General features: G+C 32.6%; 1 protein-coding gene across 1 annotated transcript; it reads left to right on the plus strand.

Annotated features, from left to right (window-relative positions):
- Window positions 1-241: 241 nt before the first annotated feature.
- Window positions 242-862, plus strand: LOC124354586. Its single transcript, XM_046805157.1, has one exon. It carries the CDS (start codon window positions 242-244, stop codon window positions 860-862), a length of 621 nt encoding a protein of 206 aa, XP_046661113.1.
- The last annotated feature ends 13,422 nt before the right edge of the window (window positions 863-14,284 follow it).

Raw genomic sequence — 14,284 nt, forward strand, 5'->3', positions numbered from 1 at the left:
TTTCTAAACTGAGAGGCTATGGTATAACGGGATCTCTACTGGAGTGGCTGTCAAGTTACCTGACAAATCGGGGAATGATTGTGTTTGCCGGCTCTTACTCTGAAATGTTTCCAGCCCCGTCTGCTGTTCCGCAAGGCTCGCATTTGGCTCCTCTTCTTTTCAGTCTTTTCATTAATGATATTTGCGAAGTTATCTCTACGGGTTGTCTCATGTTCGCTGATGACATCAAGATATTGTCGAAATGAACTCTCCTGAGGACTTTCAGCGACTACAGGATACTTTGGATCATATCGTACTCACGTACTCCCGGCTGGACTCACACACTGTATTCAACTACACTCTCTTCGGCTCCTCACTAAATAAAGTCTGCAGTTTTAAGGACCTTGGGGTCGTTATGTCTCATGATCTCAATCCGTGGAATCATATCTCACGCAAATGCAGCAAGGCCAATTCACTAATGGGATTCCTATGCAGAACATCGAAAGACTTTCAATCCCCAACTACATTGACAACACTGTTCAAAACCTTAGTGCGTCCGATCCTAGAATTTTCATCTGTTGTTTGGTGTCCCTACCTGACAGGGCACATTGATACTCTTGAGCGGGTGCAGATCAGATTCTTGAGGCTCATCGGACTACGTCTTGGCTATCAGTTCCTGGAGACGCCTGTTGACTGTTTGAGGATCTCCCTTGGCCTTCCACATTTGGCGACTAGAAGAAGGATGGCGGACATCTTGATTTTTCATAAGATGGTTAACGGTGCTCTAGACTGCCCTCGTCTTCTCTCTCTTCCCGAGTTTCGAATTCCGACATCGACTCGTTCCGAGGACATCTTTTTCAAGAGGGCACTTCCTTCTCTTTAAAGCTACCACAGCTGTATTCCCAGACTTATGAGAGAAGGTAATGAGGTTTCAGGTGGTGTGGAATTTTTTGGATCCTCTTATCAGTCATTTCGATCGCGCTTGGGGAAGCTACTATGACGGGCAACTGTGTTAGTTCTTAATTTGTTGTTGTTTAGCTGTTTACTGTTATTATTATTGTGTTCATATTATATACGTGTTATTATTGTTGTCCAGATTCCTATATATATATATATATATATATATATATATATATATATATATATATATATATCCCAACACTATTGACCCTAAAGTAACCCACCATTATTATTTTTATTATTTAATTTTTGTTGTTTAGCTGTTTCTGTTGTTATTATTATTGTGTTCAGATTTATACGTGTTATTAGTGTTGTTCAGATTATATAAATATCATCTCACTATAGACCATAATGTAACTCGCCATTATTATTATATAACTTTTGCAGTTAGCTGTTTCCGTTGTTATTATTATTGTGTTCAGATTCTATACGTGTATTATTGTTATATAATTTTTGTTATTTAGCTGCTAATTTTATTATTATCTAGTCCGGACTCTTTACGTGTTATTATTGTTGTTAACTTGCAATTATTGTTGTTCAGATTCCATGGATATCATTACACTCATTATAAACCTTATTTTAACTCGCCATAATCCTTTATGTTATTATTGTTATTTTTCTCTGATTGTGTTTTGATTTTGTTGTTTTGATTAATATTAAGTAAATGCTTGGTTATTTTTATTGATTTTTATGTAAGTCAATTTTAGGTAATTCGATCGATTCCTGTCTAAACTCAGATATTAGACACATTATACATTATACACATTATAATAATACTTTTTACTTTTTAAGACATTTAAATTACTCAAACTTAGCAATACAATTGCGTAATTAGAGTTAATGAGACCAATCCTAATGATACATCGTTAATAAACTAGTTTCGGATCGAAATATAGTGCTATTAAATTTATTTAAATCTGGAAATAAATTATAATGCAGATAACCGTTTAGAACATCACTAATACTGCATATTAAAACCGTTACTGCACTACTGGTACTGCTGTAGGGGTATAGAACGTTTATTACCTAAAAAAAACTGTAATAGTTCAAAATTTGTTTGCTACCTTTAGGTTATAATATGGTTGTTTATAATGATTAGGAATAAAATCGAAAGGAACAATGTCTTAGAGTAACATTAAATTCTACGTCTCTGCTGAAGCACTTTTACAGGAACAATCTTGTTTTATGGAGATACCAAGTGTGACGGTGAATGTATTCAACACATTTGTATGTAAAACACGCTCTGAGAGCTTGTGTTAAGCGATTGGTTACATATCCTTCTTTTTGTGTATGTCGTCTCACCCAAAAACTTTAATCTATATTCGCGATATAAAAATACTCGTAATCTTCTTGATTGTAGACGTAAGGGAAAACATAATAATTAAGAATAAAGCTGTATTTACTAATGCAATTGATATAGAATTTAACTGAAATAACTTAAAACGTTAGCTACTAAGAGTAATTTGAATATTGTAAAGAAGCCCAGTTTGGATTGAAAAAACTTAGTTTATTATAAGTAATATAAAGATTCCATAATACTGACCAAAATTATAAAACCCTATTTTATTTAAAAACTTTTTATCATGAAATTTTTATAAGTAAATTAAAATACATAATAAAAGGTGAAAGTTCGTACTAGTATATAAAAAAGAGAAGTTAAAGTATATATGTAGAAAAATAATAATAAAGTTTGGAAATATCAATCAGCATTCTTAAATACATGTTGTTTTGTAGTTTTAATTGCACGCCTAATTTAATAACGGATTTCATGATTTTGGTTAAGAAAAAAGCTCTTAACTAAATATTCGTTTACAAGAACATATAATATCTCAAAAAATACAACTCAGGCTTTAAATCACTACATAATTCAACGCGTTTCTTTACACAATTTAATTTCTTTAACTCTATCATATTAATCTTTAAATTTTACCTATTAACCTATTATTCACACAGTGTTCTTTTGCGACTTTCCTTGCAGATGGATACTAATGTTCAGTTCATACATATAACACAACTTAACTTTTTCTTAAGTATTTTTTGGAACTCGCTCAGCCATTAATGAAATAAATATATGCAACATAGGCTAATTGAACATTAAGATTGAGTCAACGGAAACGCCTTATAGTCAAAGGAAATTCCCCAATGAATGGTACCACAGTACCATTACGTGACCAGTTGTGTAATCAGTTTAATCAGTGTTGTAACTGGTGGTGTAATCAGTTTCCATTTGAGTTATTTTGTTTTACTTTCATGTTCATAGCCTTTCAAAATGTACGCAAGTAAAATATATAAAGATAATTTGCTATATTATCAAATCAGTCCTAGAACAATACTTAATGAACAATGAGAAACAACAATAGATAAATTACAAAATTAAACTATATACATTGAACATTTAAACTATAACAAATAATTCGTTGATTACAAAGAAAGCATAGAAAAGGCAAATAGAAAAAGCTAGAGTCCATCTTAACAGATTTGCATGGCTATTTTGGTATGACAAAGAACTATCCCTTTTTCTAAGTTACGTACGTGTGATAGATAATACTCTCTATTCGCTATACGAGAATAGTGCACAGTTAAGTGACAGGAAATTTTAACACACCGAAGTGATGATTCATCGTGATTATAGCTCATGCAATCTCTAGTCCTATAAGTAATTTATTACTGCTATCCCGCTTACGGGAATAGCATTTCCAAAGAGGACTCTCAGAGAATCCAAAAACTACAAAATACAGCCATTCACTATGTGTTCTCTCTGGGACGCTTTGATTACGTTTCCTCCTTTCGAGACGAGATATGGATGCTTCCCATGGAGGTCACATGCAGGCTGATGACTGGATGCATGACGCACAAGGCAATGACACTTGGAGAACCGCAATGTCTTTGCGAGAAACTGGTGCACCTAGAGAAAGTGCGGCTAGAAGCTGGTAGGAAGAGCTTCTCTTGCTTTGGACCAAAGTTGTATAACGAGCTTCCCGAGTGCCTCAAAAATTGTTTGCCAAACGTTAGGTTTAAGATTAAGTTCAAGAAAAGCCTTCTTGATAGCTCTAGGCAATCTAATTGAGTATCCGTTGACAAAATGTATTTATTTACTGCAGTTTATAACTTATATTCTATGATATTTATAATGTATGTCTTTTAATGTAATTTATGTACTTGACACGAGTCATTCTGAAAACCAGTTATAACTGAGAAACTCTCATAAATAAAGACATTTTTTTATTTTTTTATTTTATTATTGAGAAAGAATTTTAACAGCAGATTATTTTTTTTAGTAATTAGAAAAATCTAAGGCATCCTTGGTAAGAATATGGCCACAAATGTGAAACATATGTGTGAATCCGCTCCTATTCTAAGACTCACGAGGCTACAAGGAAGAAAGTCACCCAAAGCTCAATATCTTCAGAGGAGTGAGTAGCTCTGCCTCTTCTTAGCGGCATCCCACTAGATAGGTGTAGCATATACTTTTTTATACTCACTGTTATTTACTTAGTTGTGTAATCCTAATTATGTAAAAATGCATACATCTCACTTGTAATAGAAATGTTAAACAATACAACACATCGAATAACGTAGCTGTGAAGTATTTTCTATGGCTGTTATAACCTCTTAGCGTACATTTTTCAAAGGATTTCTCACAGAGTTTCAATCGGACTCATTGCTCAATATGCCTCTAATTATCAATGTGTCAATATAGTTGAGTATAGTTACAAAATTTAATTTAATAAATGTGATACCATTAAGGTGCTTTCATAACCAGTAAAATAATGTTATGAAACTTTTCCGGATAACATTTACACATAGTTTTCCAGTGAAACTCGAGTTGGCCTTTTCTATGTTCATGTAAAATATGTTTCATGTTTATAGATTTAAGTGAATTAGTATAGTTTAGTCGCATAAACATTATCTAGTGGCTTACAATGCGCTAGTTGCAAAAAAATCTGTAAAGATGTAAATGTTTATTACTAAAAAGCAGCTTTAAAATGTTGATACTGCATTGTTTTATTTTTAATGCAGCTTCTATACATTACAATTAAATTATACATACACACTCAATAATGTGTATGTTTGTCGGGAGGCATACGTTAACCGTTATGAAAACCCCTACCTAAAGCTTTTACGTTACTGTCGATCCTCAATCACAATCAGAGAGCTTAAAATTACTTCCTCCCCTGTTTGGGGTAGAAGTAAAGAATGCAATTTCGGAGTCCCAGTCAATTTGGTTTTTCATTTCCTTTCAGAAACAATGCACACATAAAATGATTGCTCTTTTACTTTTTAAACGTGTTTATGAAAACCTTAATAATAATAATATACAGTAACGCATCTTTTAACACTTTGATCTATTTTATTGTGTACATTATTATGTATATTATGTATCAAAAACTTTTTGAGGCTACATCTCTAACCCGAATAATTTTATATTTGTTCAGGCCATACACTTTTCATTAAAAACCTGAACAAAATAAACTTTATGTTTTGGTCTAAATTTTCTGTTTTTCATATTTCAAAGCAAACTAAAACTATGTATCACATTCTGTGGTAAGCAAATTGTCTTTCTTTATGCTAATACTAATTAAATAATAAGAATCAATATATTCTGGACTGATTTAATATTGCAAATTGTAAAACTATGATGTTGATAAAGTGATGGTTTTGTTTACAACATGTAAAGAATCTTTATTGCTGACATTTACTTTCCTAATGTATCTAATGCCCTGCAGAAAGAATCTTAGAACTTAATTCCCAAAATAGATATATATGTTTTTATAATATAATATTAATTTAACATTATATGTATATATATATATATATATATATATATATATATATATATATATATTATATATTAAATTAGAAAAACATATATAACTATTTTGAGAATTGAGTACCAAGATTCTTTCCGCAGGGCATTAGATACATTTGGAATCCAAATAGCAATAGAGATTCTTTATACGTTGCAGACCAAACCATATAATATATATATATATATATATATATATATATATATATATGCAAGTTTAGATTTTTTTGTAACATTGACTTACATGCTTAGTGCTTAGTAAATATTAAAAGTCCTAATATTTATACCAGACCAGGGTAACTTTATCAGATAAAATGTAACAAATTAATGTTTATGAGTCCTTCATATAACCGCATTGGGCACACATAAGATCATACTAAGTTATAAAAGTGAATTCCCCTCCCCACACATATGAACATACAAATTCTCTATTGCACACTACACTCTCGATTTCAGTGCAGAATTATATAGTATGAGTTGTATATTCTCCCTCCGATTCGTAGTACCTACTACATTTAAATATAAAGTCCCTCCGGCTCATTAAGGAAAGTAGGAAAAATTCGTAACTGCAAAAATATGAACAATTAATTTTTATATGAAATCAACATCTTTAAACTGTTTGACGTACTGAAAGACTTTATAGGAAATTAAATTATTAAGAAATTAACTAAACTATTTGTGGCAGTGCCGATGGCCGAGCAGTCTAAGAAAATAATACAAAATTTGTAAATGGTGGTTTTGGGCTTAGGGAGTCATATTTGGAGACGTTACGTGTGAAGTTAAATTTTAATTTTTATTATTGAACTGTAAATTATCAAAGACATATTACTTCGTTTTACTATGAGCAATATTTAATTTTGGAGCTTTAAAATTACAATTGTATTAATATTTATTTTCCTTAATATTATTTTGCGCCTAGCCTATAATATTAAAATTAAACATATAATCCTGTTAATTTGAGGGATACTTTTTGCCAAATTCTGTAAAAGGAAACGTGTTGCAATCACAACTCACATTATTAACATCAAACTTAACTCACAAAATTACCCACAAACAGTGAAGTACGAAACTTGTTAGATAAAACTGTAGATCATAAGCTTTATAATAGGTTATACATTCTTTATATATTGTGGAATTTGATGTTTTATAAAATATATGAGAACAAATTCCTTGCTTCTCCACTCTACAGACAGATGCCAATTCAAAGTAAAGTGACAGAAACTTTCTCGTACTCCAGAGAAATCAATGTATCTTCTCCTCAACCACAACTCCTAAGTTTATGTGAGCTAATTCGTTCATCATTTACAGTTACTTTCTTTATAAAGAGATTATTGCTTCCTTATATGGGTGCTGAAATTACTACAGAACAAATAGACTCTAATTATACTATATATATTTCATTTAGCATCCAACATATTTGTAAAGAGCGTGTTGTTGTAAGCAGAGAATTCTAATTTAAACCATTCAAAGCATCTAATAGTTTTCACAAATATAATATATTAATTGAAAATATGGTATGATGTTACGAGAAATACAAAACTACGTTTTTAGGTTTAAAATCTTCCCTCTTCTTCACTCGTAAAACATTCAAATAGAATTTATGAACTAAAAAAGTCGATTAAATATTCTTTTAATACCTGGCCGATACAACAACAACATGAAGTCAAGTCTGGAGGTAAAGAATCCAATCGATTTCAATTTCAGAAGTAACAGCATAAACAACATCTAACTCGCACCAACGTAAGTGGAATAATAATCCTGCTGTACTTAAACAAATCTTTTCAATGTGTTGAAATGTATTTAAGTGTGGAAATTAATAATGAATCCAGATAATCCTATTCTTATTCTACGTAATTCGAAACCTATTAGGTAGTGTATAAGTTAGTAAGCCAATGAGAACACGGTTATTTCTATGTGTACTTTTGTCACGTGCATTAAATTGTGTTGATGATTAAGACCAAAGCGAAGTACTAAGGAGATCCTTTGGAAGGATGGCCTCTTGCCAAACACCACTTTATTCAGGAAATCTTCTGAATACCCGCGTACCTGGCAGACACTCTTTGTAAATACGAGACTGGCCTAAAAGAAATAGCCAAACTAAGGAAATATCGTCTGGCTACATAACAAAAAGTAACTTGACAATCCAATGTCTTTAGAGGCTTCACAATAGCTATTTATTTCATAATGAGGCTCTAAATGTAACCATGTTTATCAATAATCTGAAATCACGCAATTTTGTGCCTATCCCTCCCTTTCCTGTATTTCTTGTTACTGTATGCTATCAGCCAAATAAAAAATAATTTTATAGTTACACTACGAGATCCATAACGTGAAATGGCAATCAAACCACAATGCCTAAGATTTCTCATGATAAAACACATGTAAAATAGAAATAGAAAATTGTCCTAGTTTGTGTATAATTTAAACTGTCATTATTGAAGAAAGCTTATATTATTTCCGTCTACAAACGTTAATGCGATTGTCACCCACATATAATTTAAAGTTAAATAAAATATTATGTAACTTAACAGAATTAATTAGTTTAAATAATAGCGAAATGTTAATTTTTAAACTTGATTTAAATATTCCTGACAGTGTTTAGTCTAAAGCTACAAAAACATTTAATCCTGAAAAATAAACCCAATACATTGTATAATAATCACATATAAACACCGTGTGTTATTAAATAAATATCAGAGATCTCGGTCAATTATAGTGAGAAGGGATGATTACAGAGGTTTCTGGCCAGAACCATTAATCATAGGCTTGCCCGATTTAATCTTGCAGTCCAGGTAAGTTCCACGGAGAAAGTTTGATGACTACGCTTATCTCAATATGGCATTTTGGTGTAGTGGAGTAAGGTTTCTTTTTTGAAAATGTTTTTTATCAACAATATAAGTTGAGTTAATATGTCATTAAATGTATCAGGTAAAGTTATCGTATAAACACTGGTTAAGAGCTATAAAACGGTATTTAGGAAGAGATTTTAATTTAATTTTATATGCAGCTTCATTTCCCGACAAGGACCATCAACTTCAACGATGTTGCATGTAACTCTATGGGATTTGGCTGGACACAAGTTTGCATAGTCTTACTTGAATTTAATTTTACATGCAGCTTCATTTCCCGACAAGGATCATCAACTTCAACGATGTTGCATGTAACTCTATGGGATTTGGCTGGACACAAGTTTGCATAGTCTTACTTGAATTTAATTTTACATGCAGCTTCATTTCCCGACAAGGATCATCAACTTCAACGATGTTGCATGTAACTCTATGGGATTTGGCTGGACACAAGTTTGCATAGTCTTACTTGAATTTAATTTTACACGCAGCTTCATTTCCCGACAAGGATCGTCAACTTCAACGATGTTGCATGTAAACTCTATGGGATTTGGCTGGACACAAGTTTGCATAGTCTTACTTGAATTTAATTTTACACGCAGCTTCATTTCTTCATTTCCCGACAAGGATCATCAACTTTAACGATGTTGCATGTAACTCTTTATGGGATTTGGCTGGACACAAATTTGCATAGCATAGTCTTACGGATAATACAGATCATTGCAACTGGAAGTTTGCGGAACCGCGACGTTGATAAAATTAAAGATTCTACTGGAACGAAAATGTAACCACTGCAAAGACTGTCAACCGTTGGGACGAAAATCTAGAAAGTTCCACTGGACGTGAAAACGCGACTGTTGCAATGGGTTCTGGACTGGTACTGGTACTCGAACGATGAGATAGCCATGACACTGTACGTTACGAATCCAGAGAGGATTACATTTTTATCGGGCATTTTCTGTCCTCTCTCCAGTACTTTTTTTTATCTGTTGAGAATTTACTACCATTCAGCACTTTAATCCGTAGCGATGTTTCGCAGCTTATATGTTACAACTATTGAAATCCCTTAAATAAATGTATTCCACTTTTATATAATTCTATTAATTAGATTTTTATATAAATCAATCATAATAATTTATTATTTGTGTTATACCAAATTTGATGCAGTTTGCAATATTGAACCCAATCGAAACTAAACAAATACCAAAATAAAAAGTTTTAAATTCCTTTTTTATTAAACATTTTTATAATTTAAACAAATCAGCGTTAATTGCAGCGACTTTTAATAGCCACTTCTTTGGGCCATGCTGCAATTAAACAAATTCTATCGACACGATGCAACGAGGCTTAACGAACGAATACTATGGGAGGGGTTCCATTGTTAGTCAGAACCACCCCCCTGCAGTCGCGACTCGTTGCAACGGTATCGTGTCTCGAATGTCCTCTAATGGCAGCGATGACGGTAGTGATAAAACACAGCATTTTAATGTGTAAAATTTAAATAAAATGTGTAGCTGAACTATAAGGAAGATATGCAGAAAAATTGTTTATATTTGGAATCGTTATTTTGCATGAAACTTCATTTATAATTAGAAATCAATGAGCTCTATGACGGTGCGCGTCCATCCATATGATTTGTTTGGGCGTTATTGAAACCTATCAATCAGTAGGCTGGCGCAGTTTCTCTTTTGTCTGCAGGTGGATGTAAGCTGAAAGATTATGTTCTGTATGATTCTATGCTTCTATCTTTCCAAAGACATGTGAAACAAGAAAATGGACTATAGACTATACATTTTCCATACAACCCCAGCGAAGGCTGCTACGCTACATGGTTACGCTTTTTATCATCCGACAAATAGTTTCCCATGTTTAACAACAATATTAACTGTGCAATATGTCATACGGTATCTACTATAATCTGCACAACATATTTTAATCATAGAATATGAGGAATTTAAATAAATGCTTACATGTCATATACAGCTTTTGCGTCGTGAAATAATAATAGGATTGTAACTGACTTAACAATAATTGATCACCATAATTTTATTCAAAACTCATCATAACGCAAATGAAAGAATAATGTTACACAGTCACTTCCGTATGAAACAAAGTATTATTTTGAAAGTCTTTCAGTATTCACTAGGCTTTGTTTACTCAGAACCACTGAAAACAAAGACATCAATTTCAAACTGTCGTCGTCTGTTAAACTTTGGCATTCGTTGTCAAAGATATAAAAATTTAGTAATTTGTAATTCCGATAATGTTTTAATCTTCCTTTTTAAACATTATAATTGGGAAGTAAGTTAATTTGAATGTGCTTCACCGAACAACGGATGTTTAAAGATAACTACTTGAAAATTGAGAACTCTCTAATTAATATGAAATCGAAAACTTTTATATTTGTTAAACTCAAAATATCAGAAAATGTTTAATAAACACCAAATTTTGTTGTCTTGAATTCCCTTAATAGGTGCAATTTAAGGATGACAACATTTTTTCAAACTTCTACATATAGTATAAATACAGTAAATGAATTATGTCATAGCGTTCAGTTTTATGCTCTCAAAATTACATTTGCAATCAAATCACTACTAACCAAACATTTTACAACACTCTTTAGGTAATTTAGTAATTAGTTATGTTTTCTATAATTTCCCTCATCCAATTATACAGGGTGTACATAAAGTCCTGCACGGGTATAATATTTTCTGAACGATAACAGATAAAGAAACAAGATTTGGTACATCAATACTACACCTAAAAATCTACTTTTTGAAGGAACTATCAGTTTTCTGTAATATCATGGGGACGTCCCGCAAGGAGTCAGAAGGAAATCTTAAATAGGAGCATAGGTCAATATGGACATCATTTTAAAGGGCTTATCTAGCAGAGTTTAATGCCGCAAACCGCACTCAAAAAGATTGATCCAGTACAAAATGGCGGCTGTTCAAAGATTTTACTTGGTTACATTTTATTAGTAGCCATAACCCCAGTAAAGCAAAACTGCAACCAAACGAATACTGCAGCTAACTACTACATTATGCTTGTCAGTTGTACAGAAGTGAATTATGACATTAGTTATCCTCAAGGGTTACAGATTTGGTCCTAATATATTGATAACGGGGAAAACCTGATAACAGTAACGATTAGAAATCTCTTATCTTTGGGTCGCAGTTAGGACTTTCCTATTAGCCAGTCTATTCATAGTAGGCTATTCTAGTTTTCTTGTTTTAGTAGTGCTGTCCATCCATTTTATCAGTGCGCTTTAGTACAAAAGAGTTTGTCGTATTGCTTGTAGTTCTTCAACTACACTATGTCGCTTGACGAACGTGAACGTATAACACTTCTTATGATGGTTGGGGAAATAACAGACGATCACACGAGGAAGCATGCCATTTATTTAATGACTACTTTTACGAGAGGCAGCCAATTTCTAGAACAACTGTAGGGAGAACTGTTCAACACTTTATGAAAACAGGAAGTGTTTCCGATCGTCATAGTTCGCTGAGATTTCTAATTGTTACTGTTATCACGTTTTCCCCGTTATCAATATATTAGGACCAAATTTGTAACTCTTGAGGATAACTAATGTCATAATTCACTTCTGTACAACTGACAAGCATAATGTAGTAGTTAGCTGCAGTATTCGTTTGGTTGCAGTTTTGCTTTACTGGGGTTATGGCTACTAATAAAGTGTAACCAAGTAAAATCTTTGAACAGCCGCCATTTTGTACTGGATCAATCTTTTTGAGTGCGGTTTGCGGCATTAAACTCTGCTAGATAAGCCCTTTAAAATGATGTCCATATTGACCTATGCTCCTATTTAAGATTTCCTTCTGACTCCTTGCGGGACGTCCCCATGATATTACAGAAAACTGATAGTTCCTTCAAAAAGTAGATTTTTAGGTGTAGTATTGATGTACCAAATCTTGTTTCTTTATCTGTTATCGTTCAGAAAATATTATACCCGTGCAGGACTTTATGTACACCCTGTATATTTATTTGTTTATTCGCACTTATCTGTTTAATATCTAAAACGCTCAACTCATTATATAAAGCTAAGGTCAAGGCAATGATTGTAGAATCCACTCTCACACGAAATTATGTCAAACAAAAATTTCGGGTAAAATCAAAATATATAATAGAACATGGCTTGGGCATGTTACACTATTGAAATGTTAGAAATAGCCTTAGTTTTAATAAAGAACGTGTAAAGAATTCTACTTAGCTATCGTAGTTTCTGTTAGAATCATTACCAACTGGTATTTCTTTACAATTTCGATTTATTTTTATCATAACATCTCAACGTGACCAATAGCACCCAATAAAATTTAGAAATAAAATAAACACTAGTGTTTATTACAGAGGTACAGGTAGGATTTAAACGTCTTCTCTGCCGCTTTACAATAAGGAAGAAGTACAGAATGAAGTACAGGCCTGAGGGCGTAAAACTTAGTGTTGGCAAAAGCTGAGTGTTATTATTTCTAAACTTAGGACGATAAGGTGAAAAACTTACCATGCCACTTAGTTCTAAAAGAATTATTGTGATGCTCTCTTTCATAATAAAGGTATATTGAGGGTGGATAAGATTGAGGCTAGGACCACCACCGGTTGAAATCATTCTCACGAGATGGGATCTCAGGCTATATCTCAGTCATATCCCCTTGGAAGAAGGGAGGACCACCTCTGTTACAGCCTCTCCAGTCAAACCGAGCTAGAGACAGCACCCCTCATGTGCAGGCTAACAAACATCCCTTAACACTAAGGGGGCTTATTCACTTCAACAGTCATCCTCCGCAGTAGAATAGCTCTATAGATCCACACTTCCAGTCCAACATGTCATTATTTGTGGATAATGATGTACCGCTTCTAGAGAAATGAGAGAAACGTCGTGAAACCCAAGGTAGTTTCATCTGGATGGTATGAACTAGCCAGAAAAGTATTTCTGGGCCACGTCACATTTTCGATCTATAAAACCTTTTTTAAGCCATTACAATAAAAGTTTTAAAGTATCTTCAGCAAAGTAGAATAAAAAAGTTGTCTATTAATAAAGAGACAGAATACTAAACTCTCCATTAATAAGACTGTGATAAGTAGCCTACCAATAACTCACAAAGTTAGAAGAGCCTCTTCTTGCACACTTATTCTACCAAGCTCTGATCGCTTATGTCCTTTTAACTGGAGTTAAGTTACATCACTATTGAAGACAACTTTTACATTCATACACATCCTTCACCAACGACGAATCATTTTCTGAACTAAAATTGTAGTAAAAAGGAATAATTGATTTTTACGTCTTACGCATTACTGTAAGAAATATTTTAGAATCAAATATTTTGGTAGTACCTGCATAACGTTTTCCTTCATTTCTGTTTACTGGCCATAAAATAGTATTCAAACGAAAATAAATATTGGAAAACAATTGGTAAAAGGTGGGAACTACTTAATTTAATTGTTGTTTTTACTTGGTACGAATATTTAAAGACATATGATATATTTCATAACTATTACCATATGCTGAAATTCAGTTGAACTTTAATGTTTAATCAAAGTTTCCACTGTTTCGATTGAACCATATTTCTTTTCTATTCTCTACAAGTTGTTACAAAAATCATATGAAACAAAATATTTTCAATATTAGTTTTAAAATGTGCTCTCTAATGCCATGTACTGTTTTGACTATCTTAAA

This window comes from Homalodisca vitripennis, chromosome 1, assembly GCF_021130785.1.
Source record: "Homalodisca vitripennis isolate AUS2020 chromosome 1, UT_GWSS_2.1, whole genome shotgun sequence".
NCBI classification, from domain to species: Eukaryota; Metazoa; Arthropoda; class Insecta; order Hemiptera; family Cicadellidae; genus Homalodisca; species Homalodisca vitripennis.